Source organism: Phaenicophaeus curvirostris, chromosome 5, assembly GCF_032191515.1.
Source record: "Phaenicophaeus curvirostris isolate KB17595 chromosome 5, BPBGC_Pcur_1.0, whole genome shotgun sequence".
NCBI classification, from domain to species: domain Eukaryota; kingdom Metazoa; phylum Chordata; class Aves; order Cuculiformes; family Cuculidae; genus Phaenicophaeus; species Phaenicophaeus curvirostris.
Genome location: NC_091396.1, coordinates 35786693 through 35807589, shown reverse-complemented (window position 1 = coordinate 35807589; position 20897 = coordinate 35786693). Strand labels below are relative to the sequence as shown.

Sequence of the window (20897 nt, the reverse complement as noted above, 5' to 3'; positions counted from 1 at the left end):
GACTCAGGATGGTCAGTGTCGCTATGGACAACAATAGTTTGGTTTTCAAATGTTCTAGGATCCAGTTGTCTGGGTTTGTGTTTGAATGCTATTCTGTACTACTGCATATAGATGAAAATGCAGATTGTCACATCTGAGTATTAAACATTAGAGAAGTTATACAAATCTTGAAGAAATGTGAGGTGGGAGATGTAGGAGTTACTGGTGTAGAGATGAAATGACAAAGAAAAAACTTTAAAACCAAAGTAAGTCTTCCTTTTTCTGTTTTTTTTTTTCCTTTCTCTACATTTTATCTAATTAAATAAGGTTGGCTTTTGTGTGTGCAATGACAAAAAAAGTTAGAAATTCTCTTATATGTAAAACTTAGAGGAGTAATACCAACCTTAATTACATCATGAGGAACACATGAACTTGTTTCCTTGAGCCTGGAAATGGAACTGTGACAGAGACCTCCTATCACTGCCATTAATGTGTTGAAATTCTGCAGCTGGTGGAGCTTCTGTGTTGACATACAAACAATAAATATTTATTATTTAAAGGTTCAAGTTGTTCAATATGCACATCCAAATTCTACATTTCCTCTATTGTCTTCCTCTAAAGTCTTGCAAGTTTTGTGCCACTATTCATTTGATTTCATTTGTTTTGGTAATGGGTTGTGATTTTACTGGGTGTAACTTGTACTTATTCTACGGTATTAAATCAGATATTAATTCTGCAGACACAATGTCTTCAAAGTAATTCCTCAGTACATCTCCCTTCTCCCATAGTCTACCACAACTAGGAAACACTGCCTACTATCTCGTTTGTGACTGCATTTGAATTGGTATGTAAAGAATACCAATAAGACTACAGCTCTCCTTCTACCCAGTCAGGCTTGTCTGGGAGAAATGCTTCTGCTTAAGGCCAAAGGTGTGCTAGTGGTTCATGTTCTGGAAAGGCAGTCACAGCTCGGAATCTCACCAGCTGATTCAAAAGCAAGTATATTCTTTTACTGAAAACAATTTCTCTGAATGGATATAAGAAAGAGATGGTGCTGTGACACTGTTACACCTGAATACTTGGTATGAAACCATAGCGTACACAAATATTCATGCTGTACGTGTGAACCAGGAGACCTGTGCGAACACTGCCAACTGACCCTACAGTAGTAGTATGTGAAGAGCAACTAAGGGGCTGTACCAGAGAAAGACAAAATCAACACCACACGTGTCAAAATTTAACTGACCTGTGCAACATGAATGAACTTGACAAACACTTCAGCCCGAAGCTGTGGTGTTGGTCTGCTGAGAACCATCAGCTGTACCCACTGAGAGATACCATTGCAAAGAGCAATTGATCTTTCCATTGTTGGATTCTCCTTCACGCAACTATTCACAATGTAGTTTTGATAATCTGAGAACTTAACAAAACAAAACAAAAAAGTGAAAAGAAAACTCATGTACAGTTTCATGTAGCTCATGACCTGTGTGCAGATACAGGTCTGCTTTTCAATTTAAATATACAAGACATATTTGACACCTTAAATATCCATAAGATTGAATCTCTCCTTTGTAAAAGCTTTGTTCAGTTCAAAGCAGAAATCTTCAACAAATTGAATTAAAGGAAAGCATCTTTTCACCATAATTTGTATCACATCATTTGCATTACATATAACTCAGGAGCCTTTCCTCCCATCCTCAGTGGCTCCACAGATCCATTGAATCTAGGCTTTTACAGGGAAGACTGAACTGAATTTAAGGTATAATCTAGTAATCCAGTGATAGTTTCAGGAAGTATAAGGAAATTAAGAGGTTTATGAAGCAAGGGCACACTTTGGAATTAAGCTACACTAATACAAAAAGAAAGATCATTGAGATTGATGTAAAACTGAGATAAGACCATTGAGAATGAGGCCTACAAGTTCCTTAATATTTTTAATGCAGCTTGTGAAATTCTCTTACTTTACCAAAGTAACGTGATATTGTTCAGTAGACACCCGTATGTGACTTTTTAAAAGCCATTTTTCATTAAGATCAAAAAGATGTAGTAATTTGGTTTTGTTGATGCAATGTTTATATATGCACTTGATTTATCCACTAACAAGAATGCACAAGAATTGGCATCATCAGAAAATGAGATATGGGATTTATACATCCATTCTTTACTCTGGCTTCTAATACTAACACCTTAAATAATTCATAGTTGTAATAGACACGTATTCCTTTCCTAAAGCCACAGTAATATGCCAAATGGTATCAATCCTTAAGAAAAGGTCATAAGTTGTCAGGCTGCTGTTTGCTTCTTGATTTCCTTGTCTCACTTTCTCTTCACTTTTTAACTGTTTTCCATCTGAATATGGTTTAATAAGCATGGTGGTGTTGGGCTGATGGCTGGACTTGATCTTAGAAGTCTTTTCCAACCTTTATGATTCTATGATTTAATAAGAACTACTAAGACTTTAAAAAGCAGATATGACAGCAGACATCTCTGGATTTGTTCTCTTTTTAAATTAAAAATGGAAGGAACATTAGTAGTGATAAGTAGAGCTGTCTCTGAGATTACATAGTACTTACTTCCAATTACTATTTCAATTTTGAAGCCCAGCCAGCTTTGGCTGGATCTTGAAATTTAAGCATCTACTCTATACAGACAGATAATTTCTCAATAGCTGACTACATAATTATGGACTTCATAGCAGTTTCAGTACAATTATGAGTCAGTTTGATGAGTTTAGATTTTGTTCTCAGCAGTTCTCTCCTTCAAAAAAGATTTTTTTGAAAATGCTGAACAAATTTATATCTAACATACTACTTAAAGTTTAAAAACCATTTTGGTGCAAGAATTTATTAACAAAGTCAGCTTTAACAAGATTGTTAGTGGCAGATACAGTAATGAAGTCCAGGTACTTAAATAATGCAAGAGTCTGGTTTTGTAATGACTAACTTATGAGCCTCAACACGAAAGCAGAATCCATATCCTTACAAAAGACTGTAGCCTCCCTCAATTTTATAACTAGAAATGAAACTGCTTTCTGAACACCAGCAGACCTGTAGTTATTACGCTGTGAAGACCATTCCCTGCATTTTTGTTTGCTGCAAGATAACTTGGTGTGTCATGGAAGATTTTGCTGCCTGCTGTGCATGTTCAGGGGATCAAGTTTTCCTTTCTGACTTTCAAATGACCATACCTATGAATAGTTATTCCAGTGACTGATAACACAGCTGGTCCTTCGCAGGCTTTCTCCCAGTATATGCAACCATGTTAGAATAACAAAAGGATTCTGTGACTTAGCGTATCATGAACACATTCTGCAAAGAGTTAATGAGTATAGCTATTTATTAATTACACTTTATTTTCTGATCTGAGACTTCAGTAAACTTGATTTATACCAAAACATATGCAGGGCCCCTGCATATAAAAATGTACACAAGTGTGAAACTCTTGGAACTCTATGACGTATCTGACATCGACTGCAATCATACTTGTTATGCCCATTAACCATTAAGTACCTTATGTCTGCACAGAGCTTGAAAACATTGAGTTATATAAGCTTTGCATATTATTACTGCCTACAGGCAGAAATCTGTGCATGACTTTGGTTCTATGGCTTTTTGAATTTAGCACAAAACATGAAAAGTCATGTACTGTCAGCTTCAAAAGAAGGTCTACTAACACATGACTGTGAAACCTTCCACAGCGTATTGAAAGCCCCTTTCCTTGCAAGACACCATCTTCTAATTGTAGGGTTTCAAAACAAAAAAAACCCAAACAAACAACACACCCACTAAATAACCAAAATAAACAAAACCCCCTAGAAATTCTACTTTGCTTTCACTGTTACCATCACACTGACTTTGCAACCATCTTAGATTTTGGTCTCTCATGTGTAAACTGTATCAGGTTTGAATAAAAGTAATAAAGTAAAAGTAAAGTAGCATACGAGTATGCAAGTGAAAGCAAGGTGCATAGGGAAGCTGGCATCTAATTAGCTACCATCAAGACTGAGAAAACAAATCAAATGAAAAAAAATGATATAAATAATTAAGAATTGTTTGTGTACTTGAAAGTTTGTCTCAAAATATTTTAAACATCCTTTACATTAAAAAACAGCATTTTCTCAAGTGCTTTCCCTAGTCTTTATTTCACTTTGCACAATCAAAAATGGCAAGCAGAGTCTAGTGGACATCTTCTATAAAGACAGTCCATTAGTCACTGCACAAGAATGCTGCACTGTTTCCTACAGCCACAGGTTAATGTTCTAGGAGAATATTCCTAGTTTCCTTCAGAACATTTCACCCTTATTACTTATTTGAATCAAAAGAGGCTGCTTGTTCTTATGCCCCAGTGACACCACTTGTTCTAACAAAAAGACATTATTTGGAACAAGATCAAATGGTTTATTCCTCTTCCCTCCAACTGACTTTGTCCCGACTCTGCTCTGTTGCTTAAAACCTTCACCCTCCCCATCTCAAATGGCTGCAGCACAAGGATATATTCTCTGAATTAAGTACCACTGACCATCTTCAACACTAGTAAACCAAAATGTGTCTGGACACAAACTCAGCTTGTCCAACAGCTTGCACTGCAGGGTTAATTGTGCAATACTACCTCTCTCTCATCTTTTTTATGTCCTTCCCATCTTTGTTTAAAATAAATAAATCAATTAACAAATAAAAATGAATCACTTACTGATATTCTTCTGAAAGACTTAAATTCAAGATAGGTAAGATGATCTGACAGCTCCTCTGGCTCAAGGTGATCAAAAAGAAGCGATACTTTCCGTTTCTTACTGGTGTTGGTCTTTACACGCTGTGTCAGCTTTCTAGACCAATCCCTAGAATTTCTTTTAGACAAATTTTAAGACAGAGTTACCCTGAGTTATGTTCTGAAGAGCAAAATTTTCCTCCCTCCCTAATACAGAACCAACATTTTTTTATGTCTTAATGCAATAGAAGTGAATTATTTGAATTTCTAAACAGCAGACTCCTTTCATGCGTTAGAGATTATATGACAAAACATTATTGTTAGTCTCCAAGTATTATACTGATGTAGCAGGTAAATACAAAACTACTGTACTACTAAGCAGCATGAGATTATACATTGTAGTTCCAGAATTGCTGTCCATAACTTTGTCTTCATTGAACACCTGCAGTGCTCTTCCATTTAATAATTCTTACAGATTTCCTTTGACCAGCCTCTGAGTAAGAACTGTCCCTCTATGCTATTTGCCCATGCAATAATGAAATTTAATTGGATTTGAAAAAGTAAGTATCCTCTATCATAACCAGGTACAAAATTTATGCCGAAGTCTGCTCTGCTTTTTCTTGTGCATTTCTAACCAAATAACAAATTGCAACTGTTATACAGTTCCACAAGAACTATCTCACTCTCCAGCAAGCAAAGTTCTCTTCCCGAGAAAGAATTATGTGATATATAGCTTTATGATTTATTCTTGACAGGACAAGTTATTTTGTAATTAAAATCATATAAAATAGTATGAAGAGTCTGACAATTTAATAAACTATCTTCTCGCTTACATTTGGTGTTAAAAATATAGCAATATATTTTTAACCTCATCTGCTACCAAGTCAAAATATATTCTCCCTTCTCATTGCCTTCAAGTGATCTTCCAAAACCACTAGATCTCTACAAATTTTTTAAGTTCCCTGGACAGTGTAATTTATCTAGCATAAAAATTGGCATAAAGCCTAGCATAAAGTCTATCCAAGATAAACCATCCTTGAAAGGCTGTTCAAGAATGTTCCTCTACATAATAAATATTTAATCTATAATTATGCATAAGCTCTTTGAAGAACAGACAACATATGACATTAAAATTAATTTAACTATAGGACCAAGCATCCTATACATTCAAGCATATTGAAATTTTGGCACTCACATTTGAGTTGTGTCGATTAGACGACAGTGTAACTCCTCACCATTAGCTTTAACCAGTTCTTGAAATTCATCCATAGTTGCAGATAGTTTAGAGTCCACTTTGAACATAACCCAGAACTCTGTAATCCAATATCTATTGCACATTGAAAACAGAAACACAAAAATAAGGGTTTTGCTCTAACATCAGTAAAGATGCAATTTAGATAGTTGATGCTGTTTATGAGTCATATTTCTTCTTGATCAAATCAAAATAAATCTTGCTTTTAGGTGCTTTTGCTAGACTACCTATCAAAAATAAAAATTTCAAGATTAAAAATTAGAAAATACCTGACTTAATGCTGTATAGAATTATAATACATATATTTTTCAATAAATTCATTAGGATTTCTAATTTCATATTAAATCTAGATAATATACATGCCAATCTTTTCTTCATTAATTTCCAGATCATTTTATATATTCCTTTAAAACTTGAAATTATTTGGTCTGGGCATAAAAAAAAAAAATGCACTATGCTAGTCAGAATTTTGTCTACTAACTGAAGCAAAATTTACTAATTAAATATATTTAATAGTTAACAGGTGATTCAGTTTCACACATACAAAGCATTTTCAGAGACCTATACTTTTCTACATTGGCATTAAAACTGTTTCAGTCACGTATCAATTCCTATGTGTAATTTGTCAGCTACTGCTGTGGTTTGACCCCGACAGCAATTAAGTATCCACTCAGGCCATAGCTCACTCCTCCCCCTACAGCAGAACTCGGAAGAGAAGAGGAAGTGCAAAAGTGAGAAAAAAATGTGAGTCAAGACAGAGAGAGTTTAATAACTGAACGAAAGGAAAAAAAAAACCAAACAACCAGACCAATGAGTGATGCAAAGGCGATCACTCACTGTCTCCCACAAGATCTCCCCCCAGCATCCAAGCAAGAGCTACTTTAGAATGACTACTCCCCAAGTTTTTATTGCTGAGCATGACATTCTCCAGCATGGAATATCACTGAGGTCAATTCAGGTCAGCTATGCCAGCTGTGTCCCCTCCCAGCTTGCTGCTCACCTCCAGCCTCCTCACTGGGGAGCAGAGTGAGAATAAGAAAGTCTTGACACTGTGCAGGTACTGTTCAGCAACAGCTAAAACGTTGGTGTGTTTAGTCACACAGGCAAAGAACAGCATCATATGGGTTCCTGTGAAGAAAGTTAACTCCATCCCAGCCAGACCTAGCATACTGATGCATATAAAAATCTCTGCTTGTTCAAAAAACAGAAATACATATTCTTATGGATGTGTATATGTAAGAATTTGCCTAAAAGCAAAAATGTTCCTAGATCACATATAATATCAAAGCACTCTGACCCAACCAATGAAAGCAGAAAAGCCATTTGGGCCTTTTTGTGTAAAGCTGCTAACATGAACCTTAAGAGGTTGTTTCTCTTTTTAATATCAGCTTAAGATACGCAAAAACTTTCTTCTGTGTGTCATATGCATAGCTTCAGACTAATAGCTACCAAGCAAGAATATTCTTACCTCACAAAATAGCATATCTTTACACACAGCATGGAAGATTTATTTTCTAAAGCATTAAGATAGGTAGAAAACTGTTAAGGAAAACCACATCGATTCACATACGGTATGAAATGTAACATGCTCGATACTTTTTTACCTGTAAGCAATAGAAATCCTTCTACTGATGGCATATAAGATTAGGGTTCTACACAAGGGTATACAAAATAGATCCCAAAATCATTAGCAAAAGTTTATTGTAAATATGACTACTCTGCGTAACACTGATGTAGCCATTCAAGTACTAAGCAGCGTTAAAATAGTGACATGGTTCTGCTTTCTACATGTTTCTTTGCAACATGCCTCACCATTTCTAATAGAACTCATGAGCTTGCAAATTTCAATAAAATTTGAAACAATAATACATATTTATCAATTACTCTTTATGAAAAAATCCTTTTCAGTTAAGCATGATTCACTGGAGCTTTTCCAGAATAGGTGCTATTTTCTTTTAAACTTTAACAGTTGTATACAATGGTAGAGAAAAATGTGAAATGCCTTTCCTCACTAACCTCAACTTTCTATCTATGTAACAGTTTTCATTTGACTTTCTGTGATAACTGGAAAGAAACACCCACATTTTTCGTCTATTAGCTCTATAAAAAATGTTTTCATATTGTAGCCAATACCCTTTGAAGACATGGAAAATCTATTTGGAAAACTTCTTATGCACATCTTGATTATTCTACTGTAGATTAAACACATATTTTCAGGACTACAAAACATAACTTAATGAAAATGCCCAGAATCTAATTGAAATGAACTGTAGGCTAAATCTACCGCAACTGAGGGGACATACCATCCACAATTCTTGTAGTAAGTGTTTAAATTAAGCTGACTATAAAACTAGCGAAATCTGAATAAGTTCCTATATACTTTGAAGGGCCCCAAACTGAATGTCTGAAGTTAGGTGCCTCACAAATCATTCATAACCACCTAAATCGCTCATGTGATTTAGGGGCTGGAAAATGATGAAACAGAAATTTGCAACATTTTTCAGAACAGAAGAGCCCAGACTATCTGATTCATTCAAAATTGTCTTTACCTTTCAATGTTTTCACAGGAAGCTATACACAGAGTCAAAAACCAAGCTTGCAAAATATGCATATCTGATAGAATTTTGAATCACTTCTTTGACTCTAGGAAATGTTACTTCTCAGAAACATGGAAGCAATCACTTTCTTCCTTTTTCAAAGTGTGCATGAGCCTAAGTTAAATGCAACACTACACCACACTTCCAGCTTGGCTCACTTGATCCAGCAACTTGTAGTTAGAGAAGCAGCAGGACAGTCACAATCTAATATTAGAGTAAAGTTCTGTTGTAAACTGTGCTGCTTTTAAAAGCCAGTAATGTACAGCATTTGAGGAAAAAATAGATTACCTAAATTAAATTCTACCAAAACTGGCTGGAGATTCTTAGCATGTCAGGTCTGCTTCCTATATTGTGTACATCTAGTTAGGAGAAAACATTCTGTAGAGCTAAGAAGTGAGGTAATGTATTCCACAATTAAAAATTCCTAAGAAAGACTAGCATTGCAAGTGCAAACTGGTAGGTTCATTGTGAAAAATCTAACGAGCCGGAAGTGTACGAGTCCAGGCAGTCACCTCAAAATTGTAACAAATAGAAGGGAAAAGCTTATAATTTATTTCAGCACTGTAATTTTGACTTTATAAGTGAGATAATAATATTTGTTGAAAATTTTTATCTCCAGGCAATACCATTGGAATATTTTCAAAAATAATACTTTTGTTCGTTGCTCTCGTATTTGTATTGAGGGCAGAAAGAGAAGAAGAAATCTGAAATTTAGTCCCAGGTTCACAGCACATAGTTGAGGTGCCTACACTAATCTAATACCTTATAGATCTTCCTCGACAGCCAATGGAGGGTGATTTATTCTACTTGAAAACTGAACTGGGGTTTCATCTTTTTCTCTGTGAATGATAAGCTAAATCAAACAAACAAAAAGACCCAAGCCTAAATCAAACAGAAACACACTATATAACCAAAAACTGTAATGAACAAGTATGTTGTTTAATGGCTAGAACAGCAATACATCCACACCACTTACCCATTTCAAATGTGTCACGTTATCTAATTTTACCTTAATAACAGATGAATACTACAAAGGATATAGATCAATGACTTTCTGGAGCATGTCTGCAGAGGAGATGATAAATTGATGCATGGCCAGAATTATCTTTAGCAGCTGGTTGTTTCGATATGCATTTCCTTCTAAATCTGAAAAAAAAGGAGGAATAATTATATTGAAATTTTCGTATACCCTGGTAAATAACTTGCCAGAGGCTTTTTTCAGAATACAAGTTCTACTTGGATCTGCTCACTTGTGCTTTTTCAGAATACTAATTCTACTCCGATCTGTTCACTTATGCTGTTTCAAAGACAGTAGTAACTAACTAACTAACTTAGGAAGTGCATAATTTTTTTCTGATGAGAGCTATGTAACAATAATTGCATCTCACTACCAGGACTTGGAAGACACCCCCCCCCCCAAAAAAAGGCAAGCAGAAAAAGCAGCCGTACTGCAAAAGCCCTCAAAATATCCAGATAATTATACATAATGATCTCAGCCCAGCAACGCACTTAAATGCTTAGTTTTAGGCAGATAACTATAACCTTTGAAACAAATTAATGAATTACAGAGCAAAATAATTCAGTTACTGGTCCATACCAGCCACTTAGAGGCATGACTGAACTTGTCAAACAGAACGGAAATATTCTTAAGTGTCTGTGAGACTTTTTGTACAGCTGACATGTAACACTAAAATACTTAGACAGGTTAAGATCTATACCTACATGTGTATGAAACATTATGTAGAACACGCAGAAGCTCAGAGGTTAATCTATGCATACTCCCAGTGGTGGCTCTGTTTCTGAAAAATGTGCATTACACGGATTTCACTTGAAGAAGGTTTTTAAACCATATCTATCTTCTGGATTTTGTGGGTATTTTGCCCCATGGCATCTACTAATAGAAGGGGTAAAAATAATTTTGAAATTGCACAACACCTGAAAGAAACAATAAACTTAGCCCACTTGCAAAACAATATAGTCGATGTTAGTCACCAAGCAAGAGTTTCTATGCCTTCCTACAGGAAGATACCAAATGTGGAGAATCCCAGACCCCAAGTCTTTCCTTTTGAACAACACATTGGATCTTTAGCAGAACTGATAAAGTCTGATTTCCTCTAGCTCTGTCTCCTCTATTCATCACTCCACAACAGTCCTATTCATGCCCTTTATCACCGTAGTCTCTCCTGAAAGTCTTTTCCTTCTCTTCCCCACAATAATGTTGTAAGTCCTCACTGATGCTTTAAGGTATCGGGTACACAAAAGCAATAAATACATGCCGTGGTTGAATCCAGGCTGACTTGCCAGAGAGCAAATCAAATCAATGCTGGGCTCACACAGCTGCCACTACACCAATGTGGACACTGATCTGGATGTCTCTCTTCTACACAAGCGATTCTTTGAGATTCTTATCTTTCCATCAAATTTATTTTAAACTGGCAGACAGGCTATTTCATGCAGACTAAATGCAGTTCAGGAAGAAGGTGCCTCAGAATAGCCTAGATCTGTAGTTTACAAGTGAAATTATTGTTTTAGTCAACTGTTTGAAGCCCTGAAAGTAGAAGGAATGCTAAGTATCACGCTAAGTATACCTGGTGTGGGTATCTTTATTTCTCTAGAAAAGCATACTCAGTTTGGAGAAAACACAATGACAGTTTTTAAATATTTAACAACAGCCAGCTTCTCAGGCAAGACATGCAGAAAAAATCCTGACCGTAAATTCTGGCAGAGCCCACGTGAACATGCAGCAACCCACTCAGTGCTATCAAGCCCAAAATGAGAACTTTATGCATCAGGTGATCTTCAACCCTGAACATAAGAAAACATTTTCAGAATACGCATTCTGTAGTTACACTTAAATTGTAAAGAGTAACGGGCGAGGAGAAAGTCTGTGCCCTATGACCCCATACATGAGTGCATTACAGACCCCAAGTAACTGGAAGTTCTTGGGCTGCCTTTTGATTTACACTACAAATTCAATTTTATAGCATGAACTTGAGTTTATGCATTCTTCGTTTGAGTTCTCACATAATTTTATTCATTACCTAAAGAACCTTTCTTGGATATAAACTGCCTAGGTATAATAGCAGGTGCACTGAGGGCAAAACAGTGAACTATTCAGCCAGAGAAGTGGGGAATTTGCAGAAGAAGGCTGTAACATTAGGAAGGTATACTTGTTTGGGATTTTAATACTTGGAATTTTTTATTCTTCCAGTGCCTTCTGGGAAGAATAAAATTATTTTAGACCTTGCACATAGAGGCCTCTATCAATTTTCATCCATTTTACAAAACTTGGTGTTCTGCCAGAGCCTCCATTCAACAGCTCTTGTCTAATCCGAAAAGCAGTTCAATATACGCTTAACTTTGAAGCCAAACGGTTATGCACACACACACTATTAAGCATATACAGTTGTAACTAAATGGCCAGCTTTTCAGAAATGCTCAATACAGATCATATCCTGCTGACAAACACAACATGTAATGCTGTCCTAGCAGTTTCTCTTCTGTGCACATTCCAAAATCCTCTGCCATATGACATAACACAGGTATCACTTGGCACTAGGTTTCAGATTGAATTTCTGTCCTCTAGAAGGTCTCTTTTCCACTCCTCCTTTCCTGCTTTACAAAGATGCAGAGAAAAACAGTATTCTTCTGCCTACTATTAGTGATTAGGACAATATGTTTGTGGTATCTTCTTGCACAATAAAAATGCAGTTTTGCTTCATAACATCCAGATCTAATGCTCTCACAACAGAAATAAGACTTCATAACAACAACATGCAGTTATTTTGCACACTTTAAAGTGGTACTAAGTTTTGTGCTATCCATTCTCGTACACAACTAAAAGGCTCATATCCACAAGGAAAAACATTGTACTAATGATGTTATTAAAAAAATAAACACTCTACAGCAAAACTTCTTAAGGTTCCCAGAACAGTTCAGCACTAAACAGCAAGTCTGCATGGAATTGTAACAGCACACAATTTTACAAACATATGCAGTACCAAATACTTAGTGTAATCTTCCTGCTCAGTTTCAAAAGCATGCACTTTTCTAGTGCGTACACCATGATCTGGCAAATGTTAGTAAAAAGAAAAATACTTAAACCAATTCCTCTTCCATTTGTACTTCATAAATTCATAATTTAAAAAAATCCATGCAGTTACTGGTAAAAATGGGCCGTAGGTGAAAAACAGAGTCTAGCACAGTTTTAGTTTCAGAACTGTCATTGGGCCTTTCACATCTCTGACCACTAGGTCACTTCTTTTCAGAGACCTAACCTGCAAAGATGTGTGTAAGGGAGTAAAAAAATGTTATGGTAAACTATCTTTGTGCAGATGGTAGAGCCAATAAAAGGGCTTCTTTACTGTGTTGCAACAGTGTCTCTAAATGCCTCTTCAGACTCTTGAACCTCCAGCAGTTTGTTTTAAAACTCTGAGACTCATTTTCACTTCCGTTTGTATACCTGTTTCTAACCACATACCCTGCTCAGAAAAACCACCAAGTGAATACTAAATGAAGTGGAATGGGTGTGTTTCATTTAGTCAATTTACTTTAAAGAAAGCTGCAAAGTACTGCATAGGCCTTCACTTTGTTTCATTACAGCAAAATAAAAATAACCCACTGGTTACATGCTTGTCCTCCTATAAACGACCTTATTGTACTAAGACATTACAATAAATATTCTCTGAAACAAACAAGGATTTAGGAGTTGAATATACTTTTCCAGTGTTTAATTACATGAGCAAAATGCAATGACATTTAGGGCTAAATATTTTATGATCTATGTAGTAATACAAAGCCCCTAAAAAACACAGCTACAGAAATTCCACTGCATGTGTGAGACTCAACATAAGAGGGTAAGAACATCTTAATCGAGGCCCGTCAGCCACTCTATTGCATGATCCAGTTGTGGCTTCCTGCAATTTGTGATTTAGAAATAACTGAAGTATTACTTGTTCCTAGAATAGTTAAAAGAATCAAAGTACTCAAAATCCAATAAGCAAGGCTGTAAGAGCAAACCACCTGCTTTTTAACAGCTCCTGATAGCCACCAAGCCTGTAGTAAATACACTTAATAGAAAGAGTATGCTCAATAGACAAGATAGAATCATAGAATCATAGAATCACCAGGTTGGAAGAGACCCACCAGATCATCGAGTCCAACCATTCCTATCAAACACTAAACCATGCCCCTTAGCACCTCGTCCACCCGTGCCTTAAACACCTCCAGGGAAGGTGAATCAACCACCTCCCTAGGCAGCCTGTTCCAGTGCCCAATGACCCTTTCTGTGAAGAATTTTTTTCCTAATGTCCAGCCTAAACCTCCCCTGGCGGAGCTTGAGGCCATTCCCTCTTGTCCTGTCCCCTGTCACTTGGGAGAAGAGGCCAGCACCCTCCTCTCTACAACCTCCTTTCAGGTAGTTACAGAGAGCAATGAGGTCTCCCCTCAGCCTCCTCCAGGCTAAACAACCCCAGCTCTCTCAGCCGCTCCACATAAGGCCTGTTCTCCAGCCCCTTCACCAGCTTTGTTGCTCTTCTCTGGACTCTCTCCAGAGCCTCAACATCCTTCTTGTGGTGAGGGGCCCAGAACTGAACACAGTACTCGAGGAGCAGTCTCACCAAGATCATTGTACTGAGACCTTCCTGCTCATGGTTGCGATGATAAAGCAACAGGAAGAATGCCAAGAATGTCTTAACTCAATCAAAGTTTGCAAGAAAGAAAAGATAGCTTTTCTAGGTCTCAGAGGCTTTTATTTCATAAGCATTGTCTTTATTTCATAAGCAGGTTCCAACTCTACCACGTAATGTACAACGTGAAATGAATCAGATGTGAATCACAGAGCACTAACATCACGTGATCCGTGACTAAGCTAATAAGAACATGAATAACTTCAAAAACTTATCAAAAATTAGCACCAAAAACAATGCAATGGAAGAAAGTGCCAAGCAATTGTCAGGCAGTCTTATTAAGTGCAAATCTGAAGGTCATGGGTTGCTGTACTGACGTGCAAAAGTGGTTTTTTCTGGTGGCTTAAAGAAGATTGTGTGGAGATGGTGTTACAAATGTCTGCGAAAGTTATTAAAGCAGCATGTGCTTTGAAAACTGGGAGAACTGATGCTCTTAATGTCTAGCAGCAGAGATATTGGTAAACAGATACGTATGAAATATGGAGATACATGCGGGAGTACATGCTAGGATTCAGTAACTGAACTGAAACAGCCATAAATCAATGTCTCTGCCCCACATGTGAGGTGCAGAGCTACGACGACTAGAAGCAACCACAACTGAGTTAAATATTTCATGAGACTTTCGTGGATACTTCCTGGAACTTCCCTTCACAAACAGGAAATGCTCTGTTTCCCTCCAGCTTAAAACTTAAGCAACACATCCTAGTCTTCTTACTACAGGCTTATTATCACTGTTTTGGAATTTGGTACCCTGCAGCAGAAGTAGTTATTTAACTCTCTTCGCCAAATTGATCACATTTAATCAAAATCAGATCCACAAGAAGCCACCATCTTGCTCATCAGCTATGACACCATCATTAGGGTCAGCAAGCAGATTCAATTTAAACTAGGGTCTTTACTGAGTTAGAAATAATCTTTATTTTGAAATGACATAAGAAACCTGAGTTGACAGCAGAAATCAGAGCTAAAGTACTCTAAAGCAGAACCAGCTTTCCTTAAGCCAGTATGCTTCAGAACTCATTTAATTTGTTGTTAAATTTCCACACTAACGAGGTTTTTCACAGCCTCTGTAGATGACTTATTCCAGCACTTGAGCATCTTTGTCATTATAGAGTTCTCCTCTCTCTTATCCAAGACTTCAGACAATTTAAGCCCATTTTATGCCTGGCCTCCAGCAGACAGGAAAAACATTTTCTTTCCCTTATCAATATACTTTCTTATCAATATTCTTTCCTTATCAACATACAGTTTAAAGATTGCTTCCCTTGTCTCATTTCTCAGACAAAATTTGTCAATTTTTTTTTCCTCAGAAATTGGATTTTCTAGATCTCTGGTCAGCTTTGATGTGCTTTTCTGAATCCTTTGCAACTTGCATGTTTATGAAGCAAACTGAACAGAGGACTCCAGAAGAGTTCTTAGCATCAGAGTTAGCATATTATTTTTAATACCCTATACATAATACCTTTATATGCATTTATATTTTATAGATGTAAATGTACATATATAATGTGTACATATAAATAAATAGAAACACGTACACACATCCCTCCATATTTGCATTTATTTCCTTCAAGTTTCTGCAGTGGTACAATATCATTAAATAATTTTCAGTTTTAAAATCTGTCTTCACATTGAGATAGTTTTCTGCAGAAATGCTGCAAACCAAGGACTTGACCATATTATTTTTACAGCTGATTACCCGAAGTGTAGAACTTAGTAATTGTCCTTAGTGATATTTTATTGCAGATCATTACTTTGAGTGCTTAATAACTTTCAGAAACAACACAATTTAATTACAATATCCCTACAATGATGATGCACCAATTAGGTAAAAGAAAGATCGTTGTAATTTTAGTAGAAAGCAGGTGGAGTCTTGAGCTCTCCAGATTATATATACTTAATTCTGTACAGGAGGGTGATGTTCCCCTCAAGCAACAAGTATGTAATAATGTTTAGCAGAGAGCACCAAATTATTCAGGAAACTGCGCTAAAGCTTTTTTTACTTTTTTTAAACTGGCTTTTTGTCCATACATGCTTGTAACTATTGAATGAGTCATACATAAGTTTATTTACACAAAGAATTGGTCTTAGGAGGAAAACCTCCCAAATTAAAATGAGAACAAATCAGTATTTTCCAGACAGGAAGAATCATAGTACTTTGTGATCAGTCCTGCACCATCAGAACTCTAAACAAGCTGAGTAAACACAGATGTAGCAAGAAACCCTATAAACCTTACATTTCTCCAAGTCTACTCCCCGCTTCAGACTCCCTGCAGAAGGGGGGACACCCCCTCCCCTATCATGTTCCTCCAAATACTCATTAACAAAGCAGATATATCCAAGACACAAGTGAGTCTAATATGCATCCAAAAAGGATATTAAGACTGCTCTGTGTGAGGGTAGGGAACATTTGGGGAAAAATACTCAAGTGAAAGACATCCCTTCTCAGAAACAGCTTTTGGAAAGCTGCATCTTGAAGAAAGAGCTCTGGGTGGATAATTCTCTGAAACGAAAACAAGATAAAAGCTCTTGTCAAGGGGAAATGGGATGATTTTGAGAAATTAAGATGTACTTCAAGAGAAACTAAATGAAATGTGGGTGGAAAGCATTCCATTAGCCTTGGAAATTCAGATCAACTACACAGAACAAGACAAAAAGTTAACACACACACCCCCCTACATTGTTCTATGGCATGTTTAAAATACTGATTTGAGCAAATTCAGATGAGAACTTTTTAACCTAATAGTCTTTTACTCCAAAGCCTAAAAAACATAATTTGAGCTTTCAGAATTTTTTAAGGCTTTAAATCATGATACGGGGGCCATGTGCAGCTTTTGAGCTACAACAGCTCTTGAACAATTTGAGTGTAGTGCCTGGCAACACGACTGTGCTGGATAAGCACTGATGGATAAGGCAAATGAGACTCCCAGAACAAAATCAGAAACTTCTGAGTCTGGTATCATCACTTGAATACTAAACCTAGCTGCATGCTTAGCACTTCCTCATCGCACAACTGCAGTGTTTTATAATAAGCTCTGTGTAAGCATGATTGATCTTGGGGCAGCCAGTCACCAGATCCAAGGAAGCACAAAGTCATCCAAAGATTCAAACTGTAATAAATTAGCAGACACCAAGCCACTTTCCTCTCAGAGACTTGAAAATGTTGCAGATCACAGTTCCTGGCCTTGATTTTCATTACTGACACATACTCCAACCCTACTCCTGCTCTCACACTTCTGACTTACCATTTCACATCTCCCTCCCTTACATACCTCAGCTTCCCAGTTTTTGCTCTAACTTCTAGATATATTTCTGGAATGAGTGTTTACACACTCTCTAGCAAACCAGCTTCTAGCCTAGCATTTAACCTAACCTAGCTTCTAACCTAGGTGGCCAAGAAGGCCAATGGCATCTTGGCTTGTATCAGAAATGGCATGACCAGCAGGTCCAGGGAGGTTATTCTCCCTCTGTACTTGGCAATGGTGAGACCTCACCTCGAATACTGTGTTCAGTTCTGGGCCCCTCACCACAAGAAGGATGTTGAGGCTCTGGAGAGAGTCCAGAGAAGAGCAACGAAGCTGGTGAAGGGGCTGGAGAACAGGCCTTATGACGAACGGCTGAGAGAGCTGGGGTTGTTTAGCCTGGAGAAGAGGAGGCTGAGGGAAGACCTCATTGATTTCTACAACTCCCTGAAAGGAGGTTGTAGAGAGGAGGGTGCTGGCCTCTTCTCCCAAGTGACAGGGGACAGGACAAGAGGGAATGGCCTCAAGCTCCACCAGGGGAGGTTTAGGCTGGACAGTAGGAAAAAATTCTTCACAGAAAGGGTCATTGGGCACTGGAACAGGCTGCCTAGGGAGGTGGTTGAGTCACCTTCCCTGGAGGTGTTTAAGGCACGGGTGGACGAGGTGCTGAGGGGCATGGTTTAGTGTTTGATAGGAATGGTTGGATTCGATGAGCCGGTGGGTCTCTTCCAACCTGGTTATTCTATGATTCTACGATTCTATGATTTGGGTCATGCCTTTTCACACTGCCCCACCAGGGCTGGGAGTGGGGAAGAAGCCGGGAAGCAACACAGCCAGGACAGCTGAACCCAACTGGCCAAAGTGATACTCCATACTATGCTGTGTCATGCTGAGCAATAAATAGTGGATGGAAGTTTGCCAGGGTTGCCATTACTTGGGTACTGGCTGGGCATCAGCTGACTGGTGGTAAGCAGTTAGGGGATTTTCACACGTTTTTCTTGGTTTTGTTTATGGTTTCTGGTTTTAGGTTTTAGTTTGTCTTATTTAAAATGTATTAAACTGTCTTTATATCAACCCACGAGTTTTCTCATTTCTACCCTTCCAATTCTTTCCCTCCATCTCACCAGGCAGGTGGTAAGCGAGCAACTATGCAGTGCTTGGCTGATGGCCAGGGCTAAACTACAACAGTTCATCCTTAGACTGAAACTTATTCACCATGGACCAAACTAACCAAAGGTTTAAAAAAAACCAAAAACAAACAACAAAACAAAACCCAGAACTTCACTCCAAACTTGAAACGTACCTAATCATTAGGTAGCACTATCAAGTATCTGAATACAGAAGAAGCTCTCCAGTTACTAATTCAAGCTATCTGCAGTATGCCAAACTTCAGTCAGAAAAACATTCTGATGTGTTCAAGTGTAAACTTTATTTGCCACATTGTATTAGTTTGTCTAGCACTGAGCAAGAGTCTTATGCCTCCTAAGTACTGCTGCAGGGCATTTCTTAATATTACTAATAAAATTATCAGATCATTTTCTGTTACTCTACTTAAACAATTGCCTTTTTTTTTTTATGTATACATTTAAAACATTAACACTGCATACTGGAGATCGACATTAAACATAACTGGTTCCCCTGGAAGAAGGAAGAAGACAATCTAATCCATACCATAACTGTATATTTTAAAGGGGAAACTTTTTCCAAAAAACCTGTAAAGGTTAAAACAGAAAAGAAGCTCTTGACATCCTGCACTATTTTTCTCTGACAGAGGAGTTCTGTATTTTGTCAGAAAAATATTATGTATGTCGTATTTCTAAATGATCTTTCATCACAGTATAGATGGCATGAGGCACTGAATTTTTCTAAACATGACCTCCATATACATTTAAGTATTAAAACTGCAGTGTTTGGGGATTCATAAAGTCATCTTTAGTAGAAGTGTAATCTTAATAGCTTCCAACAAGTACTTTCTTATTCTTGTCTTTTGCCAGCTGTTTGTACTTCCATGTTTTTACTTCAGTAATGGGCAAAAATTAGTGGTATCATGTTTAGAAAGTTATCTTAGCTTTTAATCTCTAGTCTGCCCTGAACAACAGAAAGATCTACTGAACAATGTCACATTTTAAGGGAAACCCCTAATACTGATTTTCCAAATTTATATTTAGAGGTCTGAAGGTAGAATTTTCTGTCATATCCCTGTGATAAACGTAAGTAAATGGGAGACTGCTTTATAAAGCAAGAAGTCTAAGTTTTCTTCATTTTCTTTTATACCTTCATTCTTGATTTTGAGAATTGATATTGAAAATACTGAAGTCAAATTAGATAAATAGAACTTTATATACCTTTATGTATATTTTAAAGTTTCTTTTCTTTGGGAAAAATTTTTCCACAGACATCAAGTTAGAAAAGAAATCTATTTTCATTTTGGTACAATCACAATTAACTTTAATAGTTAGCTAAACAGCACTTAGTATTCTCCAGAGCATATACTCTTCTGTTCCCACAATGTCATGCATTCTACAGAGCAGTAATGACTCTTCTGTTCCCACAATGTCATTAATTGATCATTAGCATAGTTTCTGTTGCCAAGCAATACTAAAGTTTCTTCACTGTATTTGACCAAACTGCACCCAGATTACTTAGTACAAAATGATCAACAACATTTTAATACAGAACAATACCATGAACAAACTTAAAACACTTCTGGGGGGATTGGAGAACTCAATATTCAGTCTAGGCTTCAGGGGTGAGACCATGCAATTTTGTGGAGCACAAGACAAAAACTGTGCAGGGAAACCAAACAGAAAAAAGTTAATGACCAAAGTCACCTTCTACATATATGCATACACCTTGAATGACATAACCCTCTTTAAGGCAGAATTCTATGTCAGAATTTGGTATATGCTATATCTGGTTAAAGGATAAGCTTGTTACTTGAATTGTGATTGTTTTACTAGTTATTGTACGTTTTAACTAGACTGGAAGAAGGTACTTATATTAAGAGTAGAGTGTTTTTTTCTAGATAACTCAGAGTGGAAAAACTGAACAAATCTTTCAAATTCTCTGTATTTTAGAGGAGAAGATGGCTACAGTTCTCCTAATGAGGGAACATTAACTTGCCTGTTTCATTGTAAAATGAATGCAATACTTAACCTGGCCCTCAAAGGATTTCTAAGATTTAATATAGTTTTGCATCATATTGATATGAAAAAAGTGAGCTATAAAAGTATTATCAGCTTATAGAACTAGACAGCTCCACTAATGCGGTTACTTTTTGTTCTAGAAAATGTTAACTATGATTAACTTGTACAGCTTTAGGCAGCTAGCACCTAACAGGCAACCAGCATCAGCAGCTTTTCCAGATTTCTGATTTCTATCAAATCAATTCCATGCCACCTTTAATCCAGATCAGTTTGGAAGTGTGCTCCAGAAT

General features: G+C 37.0%; 1 protein-coding gene across 1 annotated transcript in view; it reads right to left on the bottom strand.

Moving 5' to 3' along the window:
- Positions 1 to 20897, bottom strand: part of RASGRP1 (RAS guanyl releasing protein 1) — a 45815-nt gene that overhangs the window by 16718 nt on the left and 8200 nt on the right. Inside the window, exons 5-10 of the mRNA XM_069857027.1 lie at positions 9573 to 9678; positions 7404 to 7466; positions 5879 to 6010; positions 4669 to 4822; positions 1226 to 1399; positions 383 to 499 (exon numbers count right to left, since the gene is read on the bottom strand). Coding sequence (XP_069713128.1) covers positions 383 to 499; positions 1226 to 1399; positions 4669 to 4822; positions 5879 to 6010; positions 7404 to 7466; positions 9573 to 9678 — 746 coding nt within the window. The remainder of the gene's footprint in view (positions 1 to 382; positions 500 to 1225; positions 1400 to 4668; positions 4823 to 5878; positions 6011 to 7403; positions 7467 to 9572; positions 9679 to 20897) is intronic.